Below are 24,687 nucleotides of genomic sequence, written 5' to 3'. Positions count from 1 at the left end.
TGCAAAATTGGTATTGGCTATTTCCCAGTTTGCACACCAAAACATGCATTTTGCATACATAGTTTCCTATTTGTATGGATGTATGCATGCATGCATATTTTGTAGAACCAAAGTAGATATTTGAAATCACAGCACTCCATAGGCCCAATTCCTTAGCTGCTGTGCATATGGAAATTCTGTTAAGGTAAATGAAAGTCCTATGCTTGGAGCACTTTCTGAATTGGGTCCTCCATTTTAATGTAGATACTATTCTGTGTTACACCGTTTTGTCTTTTTTATCATCTTCAAATATAATTTTCAGAAAGTTTATCTTACCGTAGATTCTTTCTCTTTTTTAATATAGCCTTCCTTTTAAATACCTTGGTCTCATAGAGTTCCTTTGTTTTTTGTTATGTGACAAATCAGGAAGTCTTTTCATTATGACAGATTAAATGCTGACGCTGAAGTGACTTAAAAAGAAGGCCAATAGGAAATGCACTGTCTGTGCAATGCTTGTAAAGGCAAATTTGAAGATGTCTTTGTTAAGGTTTGGTTTATGCATAATTGTTTTCCTCACTGGATTTTTACATCTGTGCATCTTCTAACATATTTTTATTTTCTACAGTACGCATGAAATATAAGGACAAAGCATTGAGATAAATAGATCCTTAACTCTTGTTCAAGGTTTATTTTATTTAATCCAGAATGATTTACTTTTCTCATTTTCTTCTTTTCCTCCCCTTCTCCCTCACCTTTTGAAGGTTGGCTCCCTGGAACAGGCAATGCTGGATGCTTTAGTGATGGACCGGGTGGATTTTGTAAAGCTGTTAATAGAGCATGGAGTGAATCTGCACCGTTTCCTTACTATATCCCAACTGGAAGAACTCTACAATACAGTGAGTACCTAAAACCCCATTGCAAAGTAACTTCTGGCTAGATAGCTAGGTATTGGATGGACAGACAGACAGACTAGATAAAAATGGCAGAACCGGAAGGCCTGATTCCCTATTGATTTGCGCCTTATGTAGTCACACCAGTGTAAAGTGGGTGTAAATGCTACCATTTATATTGCAATCTGTGGGGCATAGTGTTTTAAACCCTCATTGTACTGGTGTAAATGTCTGAACAAGGACAACCAAACAGGCTCACAGTTCCTGAGCTGTTCAAAAGAAGTGGCTGTTTTTAACTGAGGCTGTGTCTACACTACACAGCTTTTAGCAAAATGGCTGTGTCGCTACAGCCGTGCTGCTAAAAGTTGCACAGTGTAGCTGCTGTTGGTTGGCTCTCCTGCCAGCAAGAAACTTCCACCCTGAACAAGTGGCATTTGCATTGTCGGCAGGAGAATGCTCCTGCTGAAAATGCGATGTTCACATTGGTGCTTGTTGCGGAAAAGCTTCTCTCTTTCAGGGGAGAGGGAGTTTAACACCTCTGAAAGACAAAAGTTTTGTTGTTCAATTGCTAGTGTAGATATAGATACTGAATTCAGAAGCACAACTTTTTTGAAAATGTAGCTTATAGGACCTGGCTCTCCCCTGCCCTGCACTTTGCATAGCCAGTTACATCCAGGCAAAGTGGGTATATAAAGCTGCCAAGTCAGACTTTAAGTTGTAAGTGGCTACTGAAGGTGCAAGAATGTAAATATCACTGATGCATGTCTCCTTTCCTGCACTACTGTTATCTTGCAATATGGGGCCAATAAAAATGTTTAAAGTAGTGTTTCACCTAAATAATAACTGATTTAATGCTTTCTAGGCCAAGACTATTTTTTGCATACTATAGAAAGAGTATTTTTTTTTTTCCAAATGGAAGGCCTCTGGCAAGAAGCTGACCCACTTGAATTAAATTTTCATTTGAATTTGAAATCCTAAAGATATAGCCCTCAGTTTTCCATTTTGACAACATTCATTTACTGCACTAGTTCCTGCAGGGCAGCCTCTTATACTTCTGTCAACTCTAATAAAATTGGTCACAAATCTGGGAAGCTGTGGCTTTTACTAAATTATATTGCAATCTATGGGCCATATTGTGACACCCTTATTTACACTGAATATATGTTACTCCTGAAGTACTCCCATTGAAACCAATGAGAGTACTCTTGGAATAAGTGAATTACAATACAGCCCAAAGGATTGATCTTTAGGTGTCCCCTAAGAGAAGCATTACCCTTGAAGGGTAATTTCAAAGCCCTTTTTGCAATGACCAAACTCTACTCTCTGCCTAAGGGCAAAGCCTATTTCTCCATCTTGGACTCACGGGAATGAAAGAAGGGAAGTGAAAGACCTCCAACAACACAATGCATGTCTTGAGTGAGAACGTTGCTTTGAGAACCCTGCTTCTGCTTCAGTTCTCTACAGGTTAATGCAGCTCTACGCCTGTAAAGTCTGCACCCTCTGTTCAGGGCAAAAAAAAAAATAGACAGAATGAGCAGAGGTTCTACTCAGGAATGGGAAGGGATGGGTGCTCCAAAGCCCTTTCCACACTGTGCCTGAGTGGTAAAATTTGTAACTTGCTTTCATTCATGTGTGAATAAAAGGTACCCAACACATTTAACAAAGGAAAACAAAATATAACACATTTTCAATGTTACAACAGTGCTATTGCTTGAGCTGATCAAAAATGATGAACATATCTGAAAAAAAATGTGTTCCAATTTTTCCATAGAAAAAAAGGCTTGGGGGGAGAAAGATTCCTCCCCCCCATTAAAATCTGAACTGAAAAAATTTTAATGTAAAAATAATAACAAAATCAAGAAATTGAGAACAAATTACATTTTTCATTGTTGAAGAAAGGCCATTGTTCCTCAGAATGTTGTAATTAAAATATTTTGATCAGCTGTAATTATGATAAGATTTTGAGGCAGGGGATACTTGGTTCTATGCAGGGCCGGCTCCAGGTACCAGCATTCCAAGTTGGTGCTTGAGGCAGCAATCTCCAAGGGGCTGCAGTCCCTGTTGTTTTGCCCCCAAGCAGCACGCTGAATTGCCGCTGTGGACGGCAGGGACAGTCTGTATGCCCTTAGGGCGACAGGCACGTTTCCGTGGTGTGGCAATTTGGCAGCAACTTCTATGTTTAGCTGTTTGCAGCAGCAATTCAGCGCTCTGCTTGGGGCGGCGAAAACTGTAGAGCCGGCCCTGGTTCTATGTACCAGTCTTTCAATTCTTGACAGCTTGTTTCAAACTGAATGTCATGAAAAATGAATTTAGATTTTAACCTGGGCTGGTGTATATGCTGCTTATTAAAAACTGTCATACAGTTTCGCAAAGGAGACAATTAGTCTTATTTTAGGAGAGGCCCAGGACTGCGATAATAGTGTGCTGGTTGCAGATTTGGATTGAAGGCCATTTGTAGAACTGCAGGAAGCTTGAATAACTACTGATTATCCTATGGATCTCTAAACAGCTCTCTATCACAGACTTTGAAATTAATGCATAAACATGCACATTTGTTTAATTTCTTTTTCTTTTGATTAACATCACAGAAACAAGGACCAACAAATCTACTTTTGCATCATCTCGTTCGAGATGTAAAACAGGTAATCTAAATCTGAAAGTCTGGGAATCAAAGAGTATAACTTAATATACCAGGATCTAGTGACACAAATTGCCATCAGATAGTATTGTAGAAGGTTTAGAATTAGAAATGATGGTTTCATTTCTACTGAATGAATTGTCTTTAGCCCACTAATTCCCCAAAGCTATGGAATGCTCTTCAGAGTTCTGTACCTTATTGTAATGGCTTGCCCTCCCAACTGTTCAAACTCTCATTATTAAACACATCAAGGATTTGGGGAACCATTACAGTAACCCTGCCACAGTTAATTGTTTTAACCATTTTTTTCAGTCAAAAGAATTGCCCTGCTCAACAGTGACAGCAAAATATTCTGATGGGTGCAGCACTCTTTCTGTAAACTGTACACTCTAGGAGAACAGAAGGTGGCAGTGAATAATTACTGCTTGGAGAGGAATTAGCAACAGCTAGTCTGTTTCAAACTTTTGTTATCTCTTGTATCGTGTGACATTGCTAATATAGGAAGCAGTGAGGCTGTTCTTTTTGCGTCTGATGTCAAGTGCAAGGGATGGCCAGATCTAAGACTGGATTAATTTCATTGTGTCTGCCAAGTATACACATTGTAGGATAAAACAAATTCTTCTGCTGACCTACCCACATCTACACTGGGGATTAGATTGTTTTAAGTATGGTGCTCAAATTAGACCTTAGTCTAATCAAATTTTAAGTGTAGACCATGCTTCAAAGATGACCTCTCTGAAGCAGTTAATTTTGACTGGCCCAATGAGTGGCTCACTTCAAATCTGTTTTCACTTCTGGATCCAACTTATCTGAGGGCCTATCTATTTGACTGTGTTGGGGATTATGTTTTAACATGTTCCTCTCATGATTGTTACAGTGCAGTTTGGTCTTGCCTATGTTTGAACTATGTTACAAAATGCTGTTATTGTAATATACCTAATTATAAACTTTAGAGTGCAATGGATGGTAGACATTGTTTTACCAATTTTGACACACAACCTGTTGACAGGTATTTGATTGTCTTACTTTTATAGCAGCATCATATGCCTGAAGAATCTATGTGCTCTCTGTCAGATTTAGGAGTTTTATGCTAAGATTTCACAACTCAGTTCATGTTAGCTGGGTGTCAGGATCTGTAGAAGATTGGTACTAGTGACCAAGACTTGGGCAGCGTGGCCTGTGGAGGTCAGCAAGTTGTTCAGGAAGTCAAGGCCAGTGGACAGGTCTGGAGTCAGCTGCCAGGTGTCAGAACCGAAAGTTGGGCCTGGGGTCAGACAGAAAACAGGAGTTGAAGCCAAGGACCAGCACTGAGTTGGAAGCCAAAGATCCATAGCCTAGGGGTGGAGCTGGAGCAGTCAGAAACTAGGGCAATAGGGTTCAGGGACTGGAATGAGGCTGAGGACAGGAGTTGGGAACAGGACATGGTTGAAGTCAGGAACTAGGACAAGGCCAGGAGTCAGGTAGTGGATGGCAGGCTCTGTAGCAACTACAAGCCAGAATTCACCTTGTACACAAAAAACTTCGTATGTCTCTTTCTGGATTAAATAGTATATCTGGCCCAATCAGGGACTACAGGAGCTCCTCCAATCAGTGCACTATGGATGGTACCTTTCGTTGAGAGTAAGCCTTAGGGGTCCTGATTCTTCAGTCACAAGTAGAGCCATCAGGTGGTGTTATGAATGCAGCAGTGGCCCGGAAGCTGGGGTTCAGGACCCATGGACCTCACACTGGGTTCGTGGGTTGCTGTATAAAATGGCATTATAAAATGTTGTAAATGTTTGTCTTACAGAGTGCCCTTCCTTTGGACTATAAGATATCATTGATTGATATCGGGCTGGTGATAGAGTATCTGATAGGTGGAGCTTATCGGAGCAGCTACACAAGGAAACATTTCAGAGTTCTGTACAACAGCCTTTACAGAAAACGCAAGGTAACATCAATGAAATGGCTATTTGTGTCATTGGGAGCAGCCAAACTATAATAGTCAGAAAGGTCTAGGTAATAATAATTATAATACTTTTCACTTCAAGTGTGGCTTTGCTCTGAAAAGTAACCATTAAAATGACATTAATGGTAAAATGGCATTTAATGTCTTTCAATAATTTCCCTATCAATCTTGATAAGTTTACAAGTAAAAAGGTGTTTCTTTAAGTGAACTGCTTGTTCAGCAAACTGATCCTGGCCTCTGAAAGCCAAGTTGTGTTTTTTTCTCATTCATCATCACCTGTAAGAAAGGATTTTCAGGCCGGTGGCTCCTCATTTACACCTGTGAGATGACATTATCTTCCCAGGATGTTTTAAGGGAGCTGTTCCAAAGCGCAGTTAAGTCAGTGGGATTCTTTCCATTGATTTCAGTGGGTTTGGATTAGGTCATTAGTGTTGGCTATACAAACCAAAAACTTTCATTGATGATGCACCAGAAAAATATAGAATCCAACTCACTCTCATTTTCCTGTGTTGGCCCTTCAAGACTAACAATTGAAAAGCAGTCCAAACTTTTCAGTAAATTAATCAGGTATAACTCTGATTACACAAAAAATTAATCTATCGAGTAAGAAAGTGTCTTTTTTCCATACTGAGTTTTCAGAGTAGAACTTTAAGTACAATAATTCCATAAGCCAAACTCACAATGTATTGCTGTCAGAATTAATGACAATGCTCAAACTGGTATGAGGAAATCAGAGGAAAAATATAGAATACAATTATAGAATTAATGGAAAAAATGAAGAGATAGCAACCCAATTAATTTTCTGAATTGGGATATACTGTACTTAATCAAAAATATTGGAGGTGCCAGTTGACTTTCTGAATATGAAACCTCAATTTTCTGCAGCCATAGCACTCATCAAATTTCACAACTTTCATATGGTTGAGTGGGATTAGGTCTTCAAAAAAACTAGTAGCTGCAGGAAGTGGTATTAACAATTCAGTAGATAGTCAACTTCCCTTGGAATTAATATTGAATAAAGTCCCCAGAGATAATAGAGATGCGTTCTGGTAGAAGGAATATAAATAGGAGGTTCTGACGACTTGAGATTCTTACATATCTTATGGCAGTTTTTTACAAGAGTAGGGTTATTATCAACAGGTATTCTCACCAAATTCAAAATACGCCATTTTTCTTTGTCATAAGTTCCAGAAATTGCACAATAATTATTAGCCTGGCAGATAGATCACCAAACGAAATGAAGGCAAATTTCATCCCTAATTTATATTTTTCTCTTTGTGTTTTGTGGGATATCTTTGGAACTAGAGTGTGGTCTCCAGCTTTGCTCAGAGCCTTTCTCATCACTCCCTTTGTCGACATAATCAGATGGGTAGCAGAGTTGAATCTGCTGAAAACACCTTGCATTCTCAGTTCATCAGAACAGCACAGCCTTACAAATACAAGGTACTGTCATTGCCTGCTTATGCTGGGGATACTTTAGGGGTACAATAGACTGAAAAATTAGATTAGTTTGTCAAGAGAGTTATTTTAGACATGCGAGATGCAGTCTGGATACTTATCATGCTTAACTCTCTCTAAACACCAAAGACATTAAGGTTGTATCACACACAGCTCAAGAAGTACAATTGCTGCTATTTTACAATATTACAGTAAAGCTCCAGTTGTTTTAATTAAACTAATTAATCTTCATCCCCTTGTTGATAAGGGCTTTCATTCTTTGAAATGTAACATTGCCAAAATCTCCTAATTTAAAGCACAGATGAAAAACCCACTTATTTGGATGCAGGCAAAGGAATTCATTGCCTCAAACCTCTCAGAAACTTTTATGTAAGTGGCAATAATAATCCCCTTGAGAAAAGAGCTGATGTTGTTGTAAATTGCAAGCAGATGGCAAAATATTTTCTCTTGAAATTGTCAGGTGCAGATAACAAAAAGAATTACATTCTTCTCTCAGATAACAGCATAAAACTAGAGTTTTCCCCCATGTCAGATTGGCAGAGACTGGGAGGTTTTTCACCTTCCTCTGCAGAACGGCGCATGGGTCACTTGCTGGTATGAATTAGAGTAGATGGTGGAGTCTCTGTAACTGCAAGTCTTTAAATCATGATTTGAGAATTTCAGTAAGTCAGCCAGAGATTATGGGTCTATTACAGGGGTGGATGAGGTTCCTTAGCCTGCAATGTTTAGGAGATCATACTAGATGATCAAGACCCCTTCTGGCCTTAAAGTCTTTGAGTCCATGGGACTTCATTAGAATTCCCGAGGGCCAGTTTGTGAACCTCAGTGGTGAAAAGCTACTCATCAGAGCAGTCTTATTGAAGCAACAGGATTTCCCTCCCTGATTTTAAAGTGAGACAGTTCAGGCCCAAACACAACATACCATAAATACACAACTTACTGTAAAATGTGACACATATATTAAAAATCAAGATAGCTGTCACAGCTTTCTCACTGATGTTTGATTTTACTAGTCCATTTTCTTCCATTAGTGTGACATAAGTAGACTAGTGCATTAGTAAAATTAGTTTAATAAATCAATGGGAGTGGAGGGCACTCCCTGTTTGGTTGGATCAGGATCTAAAAGCTGAGACACAGGTTCAGAATGTGGAAATCACATTTAATTTTCTTAGTGCATTTTTTGCTTTTGTTGATCCAAACAACTGCTTATATTCATATTTTGAATGTTATCTTAGCCATTCTTCTAACGTCCCATCTATATAATGACTGAGGAACAACCAAGTTAATAATGCATTACATGTATTCAGGATGCAGCAACTTGCTCAGATGTTGTCTGTTTTACAGGAAAAGTCAACTGCTTTTCATAAGTCTAAGAAGAAGTCAAAAGATGAACTCAGCTTCTTAGAAGACCATGAGTCAGCTGGCTTTATTTACCCCTATAATGACCTCTTGGTTTGGGCAGTGTTAATGAAGAGACAGAAGATGGCAATGTTCTTCTGGCAGCATGGAGAGGAAGCCATGGTCAAGGCAGTCGTGGCTTGCAAACTCTATAGAGCAATGGCACATGAAGCCAAACAGAGCAACATGGTGGATGACACCTCAGAAGAATTGAAGAAGTACTCAGAGTAGGAGTTCTTCCTTCACTACAGTTAATAAAAATCTACAGTGTTTAGAATAGTTAGATATTCTTCTTTCCATCAGCTAACCTGTAAGATCAGTGGCTGCATATGCTATGAAATGTACAAGAAGCACTTTTTGCTATCTGCTCAGTTTAATATATGAAGGAGACACACTAAGACCTTGTCTACATGAGGATTTAAAGGAGTGATGTTAGTATATATTAGCTAACTAACAAGTTTGAAAAGTCTAAAGTAGACAAGGACAGTTGCCTTTAATACCAAGCTAAACTGGTGAAGTTAAAGCCTAAACTTCTCTTTAGGCTTTAACTTGAATAGTTTAACATGTGTTAAGTCCAGGTGCCTTGTCTACATAAGGCTTTTCAAATATATTAGTATCTATATGTAACTTAACATGTACTAATATCCCACCTATCCTTGTCTATTTAAGGCCTAAAGGAGAAATGTGCTGATATCATATCTGAGTGACTCAAAGAAGCTACTTTGTTGAGCAGCCCAAGCAGTTTCATCATGTCCTCCAATTTTTAAGTTTTAGTTTCATTCTTTGAATACCTGTTAAACATTCAGTATTTAGGTTTTTGTATCATGAAATCATGAAATGTACAACTGCTCCCTAATCAGGTAGTGCACCTTGACTTTTATTGATGTAATGTCCTGTACTTTCAGAGCCATAATGGAGCAGATTCCGAGCTCAAGGACAAATTATTATCTTTGTTTACATGCAATTATAGGGCTCTCTTCAAAGCAAAGTTTATTCACTAAGGTGATGAGCATCTTCAACTCCCATTGAGAGGTGCTTAGGATCTGACTCAATCTGAGGCTGCTTACGCAGTTGAGCACAGTGCCTGTGTACTATGTTTGCAAGTGCATTACTGAATGAAATAATAGGCTGAACTATATGGCATGTGTGTGAAACCACACAATGAGGCTAATTAAAGATCAAGGATCAGGAATGTAGAGTAAAACCTGAGATTAGGAGGAGAGATTTAGATTTATTGCCTGAATTATTTTTCCTCTGGGTACAATGCTGAGACAGCATGAAGAGATGGGGATGTCATAGTTAATACAATTTCATATCTCACCACATGTGAAAGAAGCTTTTGAACTAGAGATGTGACCTCATGATCATTTTCAGTTGTGGTTGTTCCTCCATACTGTAAAATGGTGATTTCTTTTTTCTCTGTCTGTCCTAGTGAATTTGGGCAGCTTGCCCTAGATGTGCTGGATAATGCGTTCAAACAGAATGAGCAGATGGCCATGAAGCTACTGACCTCTGAGCTGAAAAATTGGAGCAACTCAACTTGCCTGAAACTGGCTGTGTCAGTGGGGCTGCGGCGCTTTGTGTCTCACACTTGCACACAGATGTTACTAACTGATATGTGGATGGGACGCCTGAAGATGCGGAAGAACTCCTGGTTTAAGGTAAACTCACTGACTTGTGCCTCATCTAAACCCACAGAGAAAAATTATGCTGAAGCATACTTTCTCCTTACATGTAGCTAGTTTTTGTCCTAATCTAATGCAGACCCACATTAAAGACAGCATGCATGCTGAATGCAGTTGCTCAGACTTCTGTTTCTCTTTTAGGTCATTCTAAGTATTCTTCTGCCTCCCACCATCTTGATGCTGGAGTTTAAAAGCAAGGCAGAAATGTCCCATGTGCCACAGCTCCAGGACTTTCATCAGTTCACGTGGCATCACAGTGATCAGAGCCCATCCACCATTAAAGATGAGTTGTCTCTGGTTAGTCTGGCATCACCTTTAAGCATTTATTTTCACAAAACAGGGATAACATCTGGGTTGGTAGTTTTCCATTGAAAGCTTTTTGTCTTAAAATATTACAATGATTATAAGACTTAGATTAGAAAGCTTATTACCATCTCCCTTATTCAATGTGAGTAAGACTTCACTCTTCGACTAGTCCCATTCATTGTAAGTAAGTTTGGCATGCACACACACACGGAAGACTGTGGGGCAGAGGGCGTAAGGAACGGATGAGAGTTGGGAGGTGATTTCAGTTTTGGAATTTCTTTCCCAAAGGATCTCCCCAGTCTGGGATTGAGTTTGGACATTTCAGACTTTTCCCACATTGTACAGCAACCTTGAGCCTGTGGGGGGAGAATGCTAGCAGAGAATTGGTGGTTCAACACACTGGAAAGGGGGCAATAAATGAAAGGTGCTGCCTGGGTAGCTGGTGCAGGGGTGGATGGGATCCTCCGGCTATTTAAAAAGGTGGCAATTTGAAATCAGTCTACCCAGGCTGCAGGCCAGAGATCTGTCCACAAGAACAATCAACACGGCACACATTTTCCCCCATCCAGATTCTCTCTCGCCACACAAGGACAGGCAAGTCTGGCAAGATCTGTTCTATCACTTTATAAACAATATATATTCCTGAAAGATTAGGAAGGATAGAGGACCAGACTGGAACTCAGGAGACATGGCTTCTATTCTCAGCTTAGGCACAGAGTTATTGTGTGACTTTGGACAAATCACTTAATGTATCTTTGTCATAAACAGATAGCTAAGGGTTAATGTCTCTTTCACCTGGAAAGGGTTAACAAACAACACCTAACCAGAGGACCAATCAGGAAACAAGATACTTTCAAATCTCAAGGGAGGGAAGCCTTTGTTTGTGGGTTTTGGGTTTGACTTTGTTCTCTCTGGGTCCTGGACAGGACTAGAGGTGAAACCAGGTTTCTGCAATCTCCCTGCTACAGTCTCTTATCTATTCAGAATAGTGAGTAAGTAAAAAGGCGGTTATAGTCTTTTTATTTGTTTTTCTTTATGTGCAAATGTGTAGTTTGCTGGAAATATTTTAAATTGTATTTTTCCTGGATAAGGCTGTTTATCCATCTGTTATAAGCTAATAGACCCTGTAATATTTCATCTTGATTACAGAGACAATTTTTATGTTTTTTCTTTCTTTTTATTAAAAGTTTGCTTTTTAAGACCTGTTTGATTTTTTTTCCTAGTTAAGGTTCAAGGGGATTGAGTCTGTACTCACCAGGGAATTGGTGGGGGAGAAGGGTCATCCAGGGTAACCTAGGGAGGGAAATGGTTTATTCCCCTTTGTTGTGAGACTCAAGGAATCTGAGTCTTGGGGTCCCCAAGGAAGGTTTTTGGGGGACAGAGTGTACCAGACACTGGAATTTCTGGTTGGTGGCAACACTACAGGATCTAAGCTGGTAATTAAGCTTAGAGGATTCATGCTAGTATCTCATTTTCTGGACGCTAAGGTTCAGATTTGGGAAAGAATACTATGACAATCTTATATATCACTTCCTCATCTGTAATACTGAGGTAATACTGCCTTACCTCACAGCAGTATTGTGAGGATAAAATCCTTTCATTGTTGTGAGGAGCATGGTTATGGTGTTTATATGGTGATAATAACCATATAAGTATCTAGATAGATAAATAAATGTATGCATTAGTTATATATCGTGTGTGTATGTATATATGTGTGTGTGTGTGTGTGTGTGATATATAATTATACACTTTTCACACAGACAAAAATGTTAGAGGAATATTATTAAAGTCAAGTACTCAAAAGTTAGAAATGCCGGTGTTAAGGTTGCCTATGCAGCCTTAATTTGGTCCTTTTGTGCCTATGCATTATGATACAGGCTGGAATTACATGACCTCATCCAGCCTCATCCAGCCTCTCACCTACCTACTGGTTCCCATTCCCCCATTACCTTCCCTGCTCACAGTCCAAATATCTTTGCCCAGTCAGTCCCAATCTCTCCCAACCCCCTTGTACCAAGCTGCTCCCCATGTCTCTCTCTCTGCAGGCCTGGTTGAATCAGGGAACATCTTCCTTCACACTGTCTCAGCCTGGATGATTGACAGCACAGTAGAGATAATTTCTTTGTTATTAGTTTAGGTGCCCTGACCCAGCACATTTCACAGCAGCCCAAAGCTGCAACTGCAAAGAAATCCCCTGGCTGTAGCATGCCTAGTGTGAACAGAATCTTCTGGGAATTTTTTTGCTGAAATCTAGGAAGTTTCTCCTGAGCATGTACTTATAATTTGGCCAAATTTAGGCAGCTTTTCATAGGGACAGTAAAAGGCACATCCCTGACACAAAGGCCAGTCAAATTTCAAATTCCTACTCCAATGCAAGGGAGTACTAGAGCTCTTCACAGAAAAGATTACCAGAATTTTTCATCATTGGCAATTTTTTCCCCTAGTCTCATTTTTGGAAATGGCTGAACCATTTTGGCTAAAATTTTCCATAATATTCCAGCCTGAACCAGATACCCGAACTGTTTAAGTTTGAAAAAGTTAAAAGAATCCGAGAAGAGGGTTTTATAATAGGAAATTATTAAGGCAACGGTGCTTCCAGCCTCACCTATGATCAATAAAAATAGAGAAATGTTTGGGATGTTTCTTTCACAATTAACTCTCAATTTGCCTAAAATAAAAGAAATTTCTCTAGAACTTCCTCAGAAACACAACAGACATGGCAATGCCAATTCTGAAGTGTTTCTTTCTAAGAGGCAGAAGAATGTGGGTGCACTTGTGCCCTGCAGGGTCTGAATAATAAAGTCAATTCAAAAAAGCCTTTTACTGGTTAGATAACAGCTATGATTCAGAGGTAAGGCCAATTATAATTATGGGCAGCCAGGACCCCTTGCAGGCAGGTAGAGGGAACAAAGTAGAGTGAGGGTTATCTGACTTGAATGAAACAGGAAGTTTTCCTTTCTAGAGAAGCACTGTTGTTAGCTTCATCATTTATCGAGTGTTGAGTGTTCATTCTTTTTCCATAAACTGGAAAGATTAGCTATGCATGTTCTGGAACTGAGTTGAGATGAACAACAATATAAAAAAGCCGCAGGAGAGTTCCAGGATATACAGATTCAGTACAAGTGCACTTTTCACATGTCGTTGTAAATTATATTTCAGTCTGCTAAACTAGAAGTTGTATCCTTTCATGGGACAATTTTCTCTTCTTCAATTGGCAGAAGCCATTACTACAACTTTAAGAAAATTGTATGGGCTGGTGGTGGGTAGTAATATATTGAAGGACAATGCCACCAGCAAATTATGACTTCCCTCCTGTGCCTGCTCGTCTGCACTGGTCAGTGGGTGGAGGGCTCTGCCCATCTGTTCCTTGGAGGTAGCAAAGTAGACACCAACACGCCTATGTGCCCAGATCTGTGCAAGAACGGTGCTGTCTCACTCATGCCCCCTTAATCAGGCACATTGTCTAAATCACAATAAATTCCCCAGGTTAATTATTTTGCAATCCTTTATTTTTTATCTCTCTCTATATATTCCACATATTTTTAGAACTGTTCTGTGGTGCTCATCACTGTAATATCTGAATGTCTTGTGAACATCAATGGATTCATAGTCATCACATCTCTATCAGATTGAGAATTATTACTATCCCCATTTCACATATTGGGTAAATGAGGTACAAAGCAATTTAGGGATTTGCCCAAGGTCACACAGGAAGTCTGTGTCAAAGCTGGGAATAGATTCAGATCTCCTGATTCCCAGTCCAATGCTGTAACCATAAGACCACCCTTTTGAAACTCAAAAGAACCTTGTGTATTTAAGTGTAATGCTAAGAATATTATCTGGCGTTGCTTCTTGCAAAAGACAGTTGCAACTGTCTCAGTGACTGAGATATGCTAATTGTTTCTGCATATACCACACAGCATTTACTGCAGAGTTGCCTTTCCAAGTTTCCCTGTGTTTCTGTTAATGTGGCTGAATTGTTGTATTTGTCGTACAGCATGTTGTCTGACTTTAAAACTCTGTTTCCTTTTGAAAAAGGATTATGATGCAGAAAAGGGACCCGAGAAACCAGACAAAAGCCAGACCTTTTCCATCAACAGCGCACACGGAAGCCTTCTAAGGACTAGAAAAGTCTATGAATTCTACAACGCCCCAATTGTCAAGTTCTGGTTTCATACGGTTGGTCATTGCAATAAGAATAACTAGATATTAATATTGCCTCAAGCATCTGTTACACCTTTAATGGAATATATATGTATATAAAATAATCACTTCACCTACCACTGAAATGCATCTACTCTTGGTGCCTCCTGTCTGCATTTTTCATCCTCACAATTAATTGTAGGTACAAATCTTAGGTCTGGAGAACTAGCAGAATGAGCTCATAACATTTGTTTGAGTTTAGTGGGGTTCTGCACAGCTGCAGCATTTTGCCTGCATATTGTAAATTGCAGGATTGGAGCCTTTGTGGTTTTTGAATGTATGCTGCATATAACTTGGAAAAGTAGTTTTTACCATGTCTTCTGTTGAATATTTTGGCAGTAAAGCAGAGACCATTTTTTTTTAAAGATGCAGCCAAAGCAGGGACTCTTGTACTAAGGGAGGGGAAGGGGTAAAACCAAGCCCAGTGGTGGGACACTCCTCCCCCAACTCCCTTCTGGACATAGATCTGTGCAGGGGAGACAACCCACCCACAGATCTTGGGGGCGGTTTGACCCTCCTCCCCACCTGTGGCCTTGGGGGACAACTGCAGAGAGCAGCCATCCAGAAAAACCATCCTGTAAGACATGCCAGTCAAAACAGTAGAATGTTTCCTGACTTTCTTTGCTCTGTGCTGAGTAGCTGTTTGCGCTGACCCTTCTCTTCCCTCACAGGCTATGTCTGCACCTGGAGCTACTGGAGTGATTCCCATCCTGTGTAGACATGAGTTAGTGTGCTAAAAACATTTGTGGTAGCCCCAGTAGCACAGGCAGCGGTGAGTGGCAGCATGGGCTAGCCACCCTGAGTAAGAAACCCATACATTTGTATGGCAGCTACACTATTCTCTTCAGTGTGCTAGCTCCAATGAGAGCTCGTGTGAGTGTCTTCTTGTTCTCGAGCTGGAATCACATCCCGAGCTCCAAGAGTAGACATAGCCACAGTTTCCTCACCTCAGCTTCACTCCACAACTTCCCCATCTCCTCTGCCCTGTCCCTCTCATGCTTTTCTCTTCACTTTTCTTTCCATTTACCTGATCCCATCCTAACTGACTCCTCCCCCGTAACCCGCTCCCCCCGCCCAAAAAAACCTGGTCTCTCAGAGCTAATATAACATTTGCTGCCATCCCATTGTTCACTCTGCTTATGTGTTACACCTCTTCCCTCACTCTGTGTCTATCTGGTCTATTGAGATAATATCAGCTAATTATTTCCTTGTTACTTCCCCATCATTCTGTCTGCACCTGTCTGTTATCTTTTGTCTTTTACTAGGATTCTAAGCTTTTTGGGGTAGGGATTGTCTTTTTGTTCTGCTTGTACAACACCTACTGTAATGGGGTCCTGGTTCATGAGTGGAGTTCCCAAGTGGGGACGGTAGTACAGATAATAAAAATGATGATGATAAAGCTCTGGAGGACATTCCCCAGAAGGACATAGCAATCTGAAGGGCTGACGGGAAATTTTTAGAATCAAGTGCTTGATAGTGTTCCGTTAATTTGGCAAAATTTTGTTTCTTTGTATAGCACACTTGGTTTTCCTCTTCGCTATGTTTCTAGAGAGTTTCTAATTTCTTTGTCACAGTTACCTATGCATATGGAACATGTATTTTGTGTTCTGCAGATGGCGTACTTGGCATTTCTCATGCTGTTCACTTACACTGTGCTGGTGAAGATGGAATCCAGGCCTAGCATGCAAGAGTGGCTTGTAATTATCTACATTTTCACCACTGCCATTGAGAAAGTCAGGGAGGTGAGCTCTTCCTTTTCCACTCTCTCTACTCTACATCTCTAGAGGACAAATGACAAATAATGAATGCAGATTCTTTGATTCCTTTCCAAAGGGTTTAGCAGAAGAAATATATGATCTTTACTTTTCAGTTGTCCTAGTTAATTACAAACTAGAGACTATGTTTCCAAGAAAAGGTGCCTAATCTTTGCCTCCTAAATCCCTGTTTAGGCACCTAAGCTAGTGGGAACAATATTTTGACAGGAAATAGTTTTCTTGCTCCTCAAATATTTTTGAGAATTCAACCATTTTTACATTCCCAAATTGGGACAAAAAGTCAAAATCTTGAAAATTTTCACAAACCAAAAACTGATTTTTTCTTTTTTTTTGGTTTGGGTCAGTTGTTTCATTCTGATAGTTTTGAAATGTTTCATTTCAATGCTGACCTTTTAGAAAAAAAACCAAAAAAAACCACCACATAACTTTTCAGTTTATGTGGGGGAGGGATAGCTCAGTGGTTTGCGCATTGGCCTGCTAAATACAGGATTGTGAGTTTAATCCCTGAGGGGGACACTTAGGGATCTGGGGCAAAATCAGTACTTGGTCCTGCTAGTGAAAGCAGGGAGCTGGACTCAATGACCTTTCAGTTCTATGAGATAGGTATCTCTCTCTCTAGTTTAATTAGCTTAAATTTCAATACAAAAAGTCATTTCAAACTGGAAAATTGGATTTTTTTGTTCTAAAATCTTGCAATGAAACATTTAAATTATTCTGAAACTTTTTAAAAAAAACCCACCTGTCCAGTCATGAGATTTATCAAAACCAATGTTATGTCAACAGTTTTTTGGTTTTGACAAATTTGACATTTTTCAATTAAAACAGTTGCCAAAAAATTCCTTACCAGCTCTAATGGGAACTAGTAGGTGCCCAGCATGTTTGAAAATTAATGCACCTATTTAGATGACTAAATATGGAGGTAACAGCCTTAATCAAGGCACCTATTTTTGAAAATCTTGGGTTAGGCCACTGGTTAATTGATAAATGGAATATGGATTGTACCTCTAGGTCACTGCTTTAATTGTGGCATTGACTGAAAGTTATTACCAATTAACAGCTGTTTGGTGATCTGTTGCCTGTAAAATACATTGGAGGTCTCCTTCCAGTCTCTGTGGAGAAGAGCCCACATAAAAATGAAAGTTGGTTGAAATTTTTCAAAATTTGAAACAAAGATTTTTTTTTTTTTACCGATTTTTGATTTTTGAAAAAATGAAGCAATAATTCAAAATGTATTGCAATTGATTGCTTAAATCAACTGACATCCCTGGTGGATGTCTCAGCCTAGAAGCCAAATTTTGAATGAGTATGTAGTACATTTTCTGCTAAGGAAGTATTCATTATAGACCAGGAAACTTGCACTTCAGCTCTTTATACTGCATTATGTTCTGTGGAAACATAGAGGACTTTAGCTCCCCAAATTGACAATATGGCACTTCACACACAGAAACATCTACAAATATACCATTAGGTGAAAAAAACACATTACTCTATGATAAGTTCAATCTACACTCCAAAGCCATAGATGATTTTAGTGACAAAAACAGTGGCATGTTTTCCACGTTATTTTATGGGATGAGACAGATAATCTAAAATTCTCTTCATCTGACTGTAGTATTACCTAAACAGACAAAAAACAAACATATAAATAAAATAAAAATAAGTACCATAAATATTTTTAATATTATGTTGGAATGCTTTACTTACCGTTGGAAGCATAGTGGATACCTTTAAATATTTTACCAATTTGAGACAATTCCTTGTAGTGAAAGTAGAGAATTCTGCTAGAAAACTATTATCTCTCACAGCAGAAGAAACTTTTGAAGTGTGACCCCTGCAAAAAGAGGAAGATGACATTAGGCTTTCAAAGGGAAGTCCAAATCTAGAGTAGAAAATGGAGTCTGGGGCTAGATCTACACTAGGGGGGGTAGGTCGATGTAAGATATGCAACTTCAGCTACCCAAATAGTGTAGCTGAAGTTGGCATATCTTAGGTCAATTTACTTGGCCATGAGGACGGCTGTGAGTTGACTGCTGCCACTCCCCCATCAACTCCGCTTCTGCCTCTCGCCACAGTGGAGTTCTGGAGTCGACGACAGAGCGATTGGGGATCGATTTTATCGTGTCTAGACATGATTAAATCTATCACTATCTGCTGATCCGGCAGGTAGTGTAGACGTATCCTGGAACAGATGTGGAAGCTACATGACTGGATATGAGGTTAAAAATGACAAAAGGACACAAAAGAGTTATCTGATTTAAAAAAAAATCACAGTATGAAATACCAAGTGTCTCAGAGGTCACAGTTGTGCTATGGCACATCTTGTTTGTGGGTTCAGAAGCATGTCAATCAAGACTATTAAACGGGACTTACAGAAGAGTTTCTTAGTCCATATACCAGTTCTGGTCTACCGGAAAAGTAACACTGTGTCTTACACATGCAACTGATTGATTCCTCAGGGCCTTGTTATGTTTGACTGTTCAGAAGTGTTTCTCTAGATTGTATCAAGGAACTATTCCAGCCTTAGGGCCAGATCTTTGCAAATAGTCATGTAAGTAGTTGTGCACATGTGAGTAGTCCCACTGAGTTCAATGGGATTTGTCATTTACATGAAGTTACTCATATGAGTAAATTCTTGCAGGATCAGGGCCTAACATCTCAAAATCTTTTATTTGCTCCTTATCAGTTTGATCTTCCATAGCAATGCATAATTGGCCTCAGTCGTGCAATGTGTAAAGGTCTTATTTATGGTCTTCCAAAGATTCCACTTCACACATTTGCTTAGTGAAGCTGAAAATCCCTTTGGGGCACTCTTACAGTTCAAGAAGCAAACAGTTCAGTCTCTACCTTCCCAGTTTCCAACATTCCCTTTTCAGAGTCTGCATACAGAGATCTTATTTTGTATTTCAGATCTAAACTAAAACACATTAATTACTTTCATGTCAGCAGGGTTGGGCTAATATTTTCCATGACTGTGGGGCTTTTGAAAGAGTTTCTGTAGGTCATGACCATTTCTCCTTCAAACAAACCCCATAGTTGTTTACAAAAAAATACACATGCTTTACAATTGTATACTGCTTACTGTCTTTTCTGCTATGGAATATATTCCTCAGTGAATGAATTAAGAAGTAGAATTCATTTCTCAATAGTGAGAGCTAATCTATTTGGTGTGGCAAGAGGGGTTCTTGAGCGCTATGATCATTGCTGTTTCATTTCAAATTCCAGCAATCATGGAATTGCAGAGCACTGACCTTGTGAACTTTCACTGTAAAAATTTGTCATAAATCAAGTATTTCCATGTACCAATTGATGGTTCAGAAGGGTGGGGACTGAAGGGTGAGGGTTTTATTGGCCTCTATTATTATTTTTTTTCCCACTTTCTTTTTAGATATTTATTTCAGAGCCAGAAAAGTTCAGCCAAAAGGTGAAGGTGTGGATTTATGAGTACTGGAACTTCACTGATTCCATAGCTATCATCCTGTTTGTGATTGGTTTTGGCTTACGCTGGGTTGACCCTCCTGTTCAAACAGCAGGGAGGCTAATTTACTGCTTGGATATAATATTTTGGTATGCTCGGCTCCTTGACTTCTTTGCTGTAAATCAACATGCAGGCCCATATCTGATGATGATTGGGAAAATGGTGAGTATTTGACTGCAGGGTAGCATTTTTGCTCTTATGACACCTAATATGGTGGACGAGTAAAGTTCAGAAATGGACACAAAAGGGAGTGGTGGCCAGACTAGAGCGGGACTAATAATTCATAAGTATTTTACCAACAAGTTGTGCCTCTCTTTCTGATGGTAAGTTGCCCATGATCAGAACACAGTTTTTGCTAATTTGTTCATTATTTGAATTTATCCACAGAAGTCATTTTCTCTTGGTTCCTTAGAGAAAGGCTGCATTTTAGCTGAGCTTTCTGATAAACAGTGAGGAAAAAACAAACAAACAAACAAATCCTCTCTAGCTGTGGCAGACAGTGACTTAGTACCTTAGAAAAAGAACAGGAGTACTTGTGGCACCTTAGAGACTAACAAATTTATTTGAGCATAAGCTTTTGTGGGCTACAGCCCCCTTCTTTGGATGCATAGAATGGAACATATATTGAGGAGATATATATGCACATACAGAGAGCAAGAAAAGGTGGGTACGCGGCTTCGGCGTACCTGCTGCTGAATTGCCACTGAATCCATGGAACTGCGGGACTCCCACAGGCATTCCACCAAAGGCAGCCTGACTGCCGCCCTCGCAGGGATGGGCAGACTACTGCCCCACGTCTTGCCGCCCCAGGCACATTCTTGGAGCACTGGTGCCTGGAGCCGCCACTGCCACTTACACATTTAAGAAGGACTTGAGTGATCGGTAGGCCTCATACTGGCTCTCTGAAGTGGCATGAATTTCACCTCTAGGGGATAATAAGGCCAAGCCAATTTATGGAAATAAAACCTGGACTTCCCTCTCCTGAAGAAATGATGATATTACATAAAAACATAAGAATGCACATATTGGATCAGACTAAAGGTCCATCTAGGCCAGTATCCTGTCTTCTGACAGTGGCTGATGCTGGGTGCTCCAGAGAGAATGAGCAGAACAGGTAATCATCAAGTGATTCATCCCCTGTTGCCCATTCCCAGCTTCTGGCAGCAGAGGCTAGGGACACCATCCCTGCCCATCCCGGCTAATAGCCATTGATGGACCTACCCTCCATGAAATTATCTAGTTCTTTTTTTAACCCCATTATAGTCTTGGTCTTCACAACGTCTTCTAGCAAGGAGTTCCACAGGTTGATTGTGTGCTTTGTGAAGAAATATTTCCTTTTGTTTTAAACCTGCTGCCTATTAATTTTATCTGGGGACCCCTAGTTCTTATGTTATGAGAAGGAGTAAATAGCACTTCCTTATTTACTTTTTCCAGTCTAGGGTTGTCAATTTTGATTGGCTGTATTCCTGAAGATTTCATCACATGACATAATCTTTAATAAAAGATTAATTTTGAATTCCTGGAGACTTCAGGCCAATCCTGGAGGGTTGGCAACCCTATTCTCCATACCAGTCATAATTTTATAGACCTCTATCATATTCTGCCTTAGGCATCTCTTTTCCAAACTGAAAAGTCCCTGTCTTATTAATCTCTTCTCATATGGAAGCAGTTCCAGACCCCTAATAATTTTTGTTGCCCTTTTCTGTACACTTTCCAATTCCAATATATCTTTTCTGAGATGGTCCAACCACATCTGCATGCAGTATTCAAGATGTGATCACACCATAGATTTATACAGAGGCAATATGATATTTTCTGTGTTATTATCTGTCCTTTTCTTAATGATTCCCAACATTTTGTTACCTTTTTTGGCAGCTGTTGCATATGGAGTGGATGTTTTCAGGGGACTATCCACAATGACTTTGAGATCTTTCTTGAGTGGTAACAGCTAATTTAGACCCCATCATTTAAATGTATAGTTGGGATTATGTTTTCCAATATGCATTACTTTGCATTTATCAACGCTGAATTTCATCTGCCATTTTGTTGCCCCATCACACAGTTTTGTGAGATCCCTTTGTAACTCTTCACAGTCTGCTTTGGACTTAAATATCTTGAGTAGTTTTGTATCATCTTCAAATTTTGCCACTTCCCTGTTTACCCCTTTTTCCAGATTGTTCCTGAGTATGTTGAATATGACTAGTCCCAGTACAGACTCCTGGGGGACACCACTATTTACTTCTCTCCATTCCGAAAACTGACCATTTATTCCTATCCTTTGTTTACTATATTTTAACCAGCCACCGGTTCAGGAGAGGACCTTCCCTTTTATCCCATGACAACTTACTTTGCTTAAGAGCCTCTCATGAGAGACCTTGTCAAAGGCTTTTTGAAAATCTAAGTACACTATATCCACTGGGTCACACTTGTCCACACTTGTTGACCCCCTCAAAAATTCTAGTAAATTAGTGAGGCACGATTTCCCTTTACAAAACCATGTTGACTCTTCCCCAACAAATAATGTACACCTATGTGTCTAACAATTCCATTCTTTACTATAGTTTCAACCAGTTTGCCTGGTCAGGCTTACAGGACTATAATTACCAAGATCACTTCTGGAGCCTTTTTAAAAAATTGGTGTCACATTAGCTATCCTCCAGTCATCTGGTACAGAAGCTGATTAAAATGATAGCTTATATACCACAGTTAGTAGCTCTGCAATTTCACATTTGAATTCCTTCAGAACTCTTGGGTGAATACCATCTGGTCCTGGTGACTTATTATTGTTTAGTTTATCAATTTATTCCATAACCTCCTCTAATAACACCTCAATCTGGGACAGTTCCTCAGATTTATCACCTAAAAAGAATGGCTCAGGTTTGGGAATCTCCCTCTCATCCTCACCCATAAAGACCAATGCAAAGAATTTATTTAGTTTTCATTCCTTATTATTGAAATACATATGTGTGAAAGCTGTGATTTGTACTCCCACTCAGAATGAATATTACTATTTTAATACAGCTATCTGTATTTCATTTTTCCATGCAGACAGCAAACATGTTCTATATTGTGATTATGATGGCAATAGTGTTGCTGAGTTTTGGGGTATCACGAAAGGCGATCCTTTCTCCAGAAGAGCCTCCCACCTGGACTCTCGCACGAGATATTGTATTCCAACCCTATTGGATGATGTTTGGTGAGGTCTATGCTGGAGAAATAGATGGTAAGTGATCTTGATGGGACTACTAATGTGCTTAAAGTTAAGTACGTGCTTAAGTGCTTTGCTGGATTTGGGCCATACAGCTTGGGCAAACTATAAAGTCCATACTTCCTCAAAGCATGTTGGTTTCAGTGGTGCATCTTATGTTATCTGGCTATACCATGCATGATCAGAAAGGAGAATATTCCCTTTAGGATCTTTGTTAAATCGGCTTTAGAGCCTCTCATTTGACCTTGTAAATGAAGTCACAAAGCCCATGACAGAGCATGTGGGAGCTAGTGACAAAGCATTTTTCATTCACGAGAACCTGCTTTGGAATGAATTTCTGGAGGAGATTGAGTCAATCCAAAATCTGACCATCTTGAATAAATACTGCAGAGCCTTTTCACCACAGCAAGAATTACACTCAAAACATCAACCCCCCCCATCTACCCAAGCAGCCCCCCACAAAAACCTGTAACAAACAAACGTTTGTTGATTTGTGATCTGAAGAGATCTAAGATTTTTCTTAAAAACAAAGGGAAAACTGCTCAGTTGGTATAAACTAGCACAGATCCTCTAAAGTCACTAGGGTTTCCTTGCTTTACACCAGATGAGATCTGACCTTCTAGAATGAAACATGTATTAAATATTAACCTACCATGGCTGTGCTGATTTATGTGATAACTGTGGTTTTCATTTCCTTTCTGTGAAGCTTGTGAATTAAATGAAGACTGCCCTCCTGGGTCCTTCCTGACGCCATTCCTCCAAGCTGTATACCTCTTTGTACAGTACATCATCATGGTCAACTTGCTGATTGCTTTCTTTAAGTAGGTACCAATGATATGTTGTTGAAAAACCAAACCAGTGGCTATGCTACAGATATTTCTACAGGAGGTGCCAACAAAAGTCCCCCCTTTAGACTATGATAAACCCCTAACTTCCAGGGTGTACTTGTGCTTGTAGACAGGTGGAGGTTTCTGTCATTTTGGTGCAGTCTAATCCACCTTAAATAAAAAATGCGGATTTTAATAATTATTTTTAAGAATCATAGGGTAAATCATCTCTGGCATCCTTTGCATCCAGAGATGGGAAGTGCCATCAAAGATAGAGTAATCACCCCAATTTCTCTTCCAGTTTGATGGTGGAATTTTAATAAGAGGCTTCCTGGAGAGCCCTCCATTGCACTGAGGTCAGTTTCTCCTGACAGTTAATGCAAAAGAGAAATACAGTGAAGAACAATCCAAACCTTCTAAACAGTTTAATATTTTTTTTTTATTCTATAGTTTCAATTTTTCAGTGGAGAAATTCTTTCAAATCTATTCTCAGCCATAGATTAAAAAAAAAATCAACTTGAAGAAATGCAATGATTAGAGTTCAAGGCAATTGAATGATCAACATCCGTCTTTGTTTCCATTCCCAAACAGAAATTCCTGTGCTGAAATTGTGGCAAGGCATGGATTTCTTTTTCATATATAGCTGTGAAATTGCAGTGTGAATTATTTCTATATTTAAATCTTCAGTAGCAACGATGTGCTAAACCCAACTTTTCTGCAGTTTGGTTTCTTTCTCATTGGACAAAAATTGGTTATCCTCAGTACAGACTTGGCAGTACATCTAATTATTCTCTCAAAAACAGAACTGGTGTTGTTGTTATGATTCACTTTTGGGTCTTCAAGAGCCAGGTGCAACAAGGAAGTTATAAATAGATTGAAATGAAAGTTGTGCCTCAA

At 39.5% G+C, this 24,687-nt stretch overlaps 1 protein-coding gene across 1 annotated transcript in view; it reads left to right on the top strand.

Annotated features, from left to right (window-relative positions):
- TRPM6 (transient receptor potential cation channel subfamily M member 6) overlaps positions 1–24,687 on the top strand; it is a 121,993-nt gene that overhangs the window by 53,861 nt on the left and 43,445 nt on the right. Inside the window, 12 exon segments of the mRNA XM_032805269.2 lie at positions 741–875; positions 3,458–3,511; positions 5,297–5,437; positions 6,761–6,898; positions 8,258–8,538; positions 9,744–9,972; positions 10,138–10,293; positions 14,341–14,481; positions 16,119–16,247; positions 19,666–19,917; positions 22,804–22,978; positions 23,670–23,784. Coding sequence (XP_032661160.2) covers positions 741–875; positions 3,458–3,511; positions 5,297–5,437; positions 6,761–6,898; positions 8,258–8,538; positions 9,744–9,972; positions 10,138–10,293; positions 14,341–14,481; positions 16,119–16,247; positions 19,666–19,917; positions 22,804–22,978; positions 23,670–23,784 — 1,946 coding nt within the window.

This window comes from Chelonoidis abingdonii, chromosome 6, assembly GCF_003597395.2.
Source record: "Chelonoidis abingdonii isolate Lonesome George chromosome 6, CheloAbing_2.0, whole genome shotgun sequence".
NCBI classification, from domain to species: Eukaryota; Metazoa; Chordata; order Testudines; family Testudinidae; genus Chelonoidis; species Chelonoidis abingdonii.
This window is presented reverse-complemented; position numbering and strand designations above follow the sequence as displayed.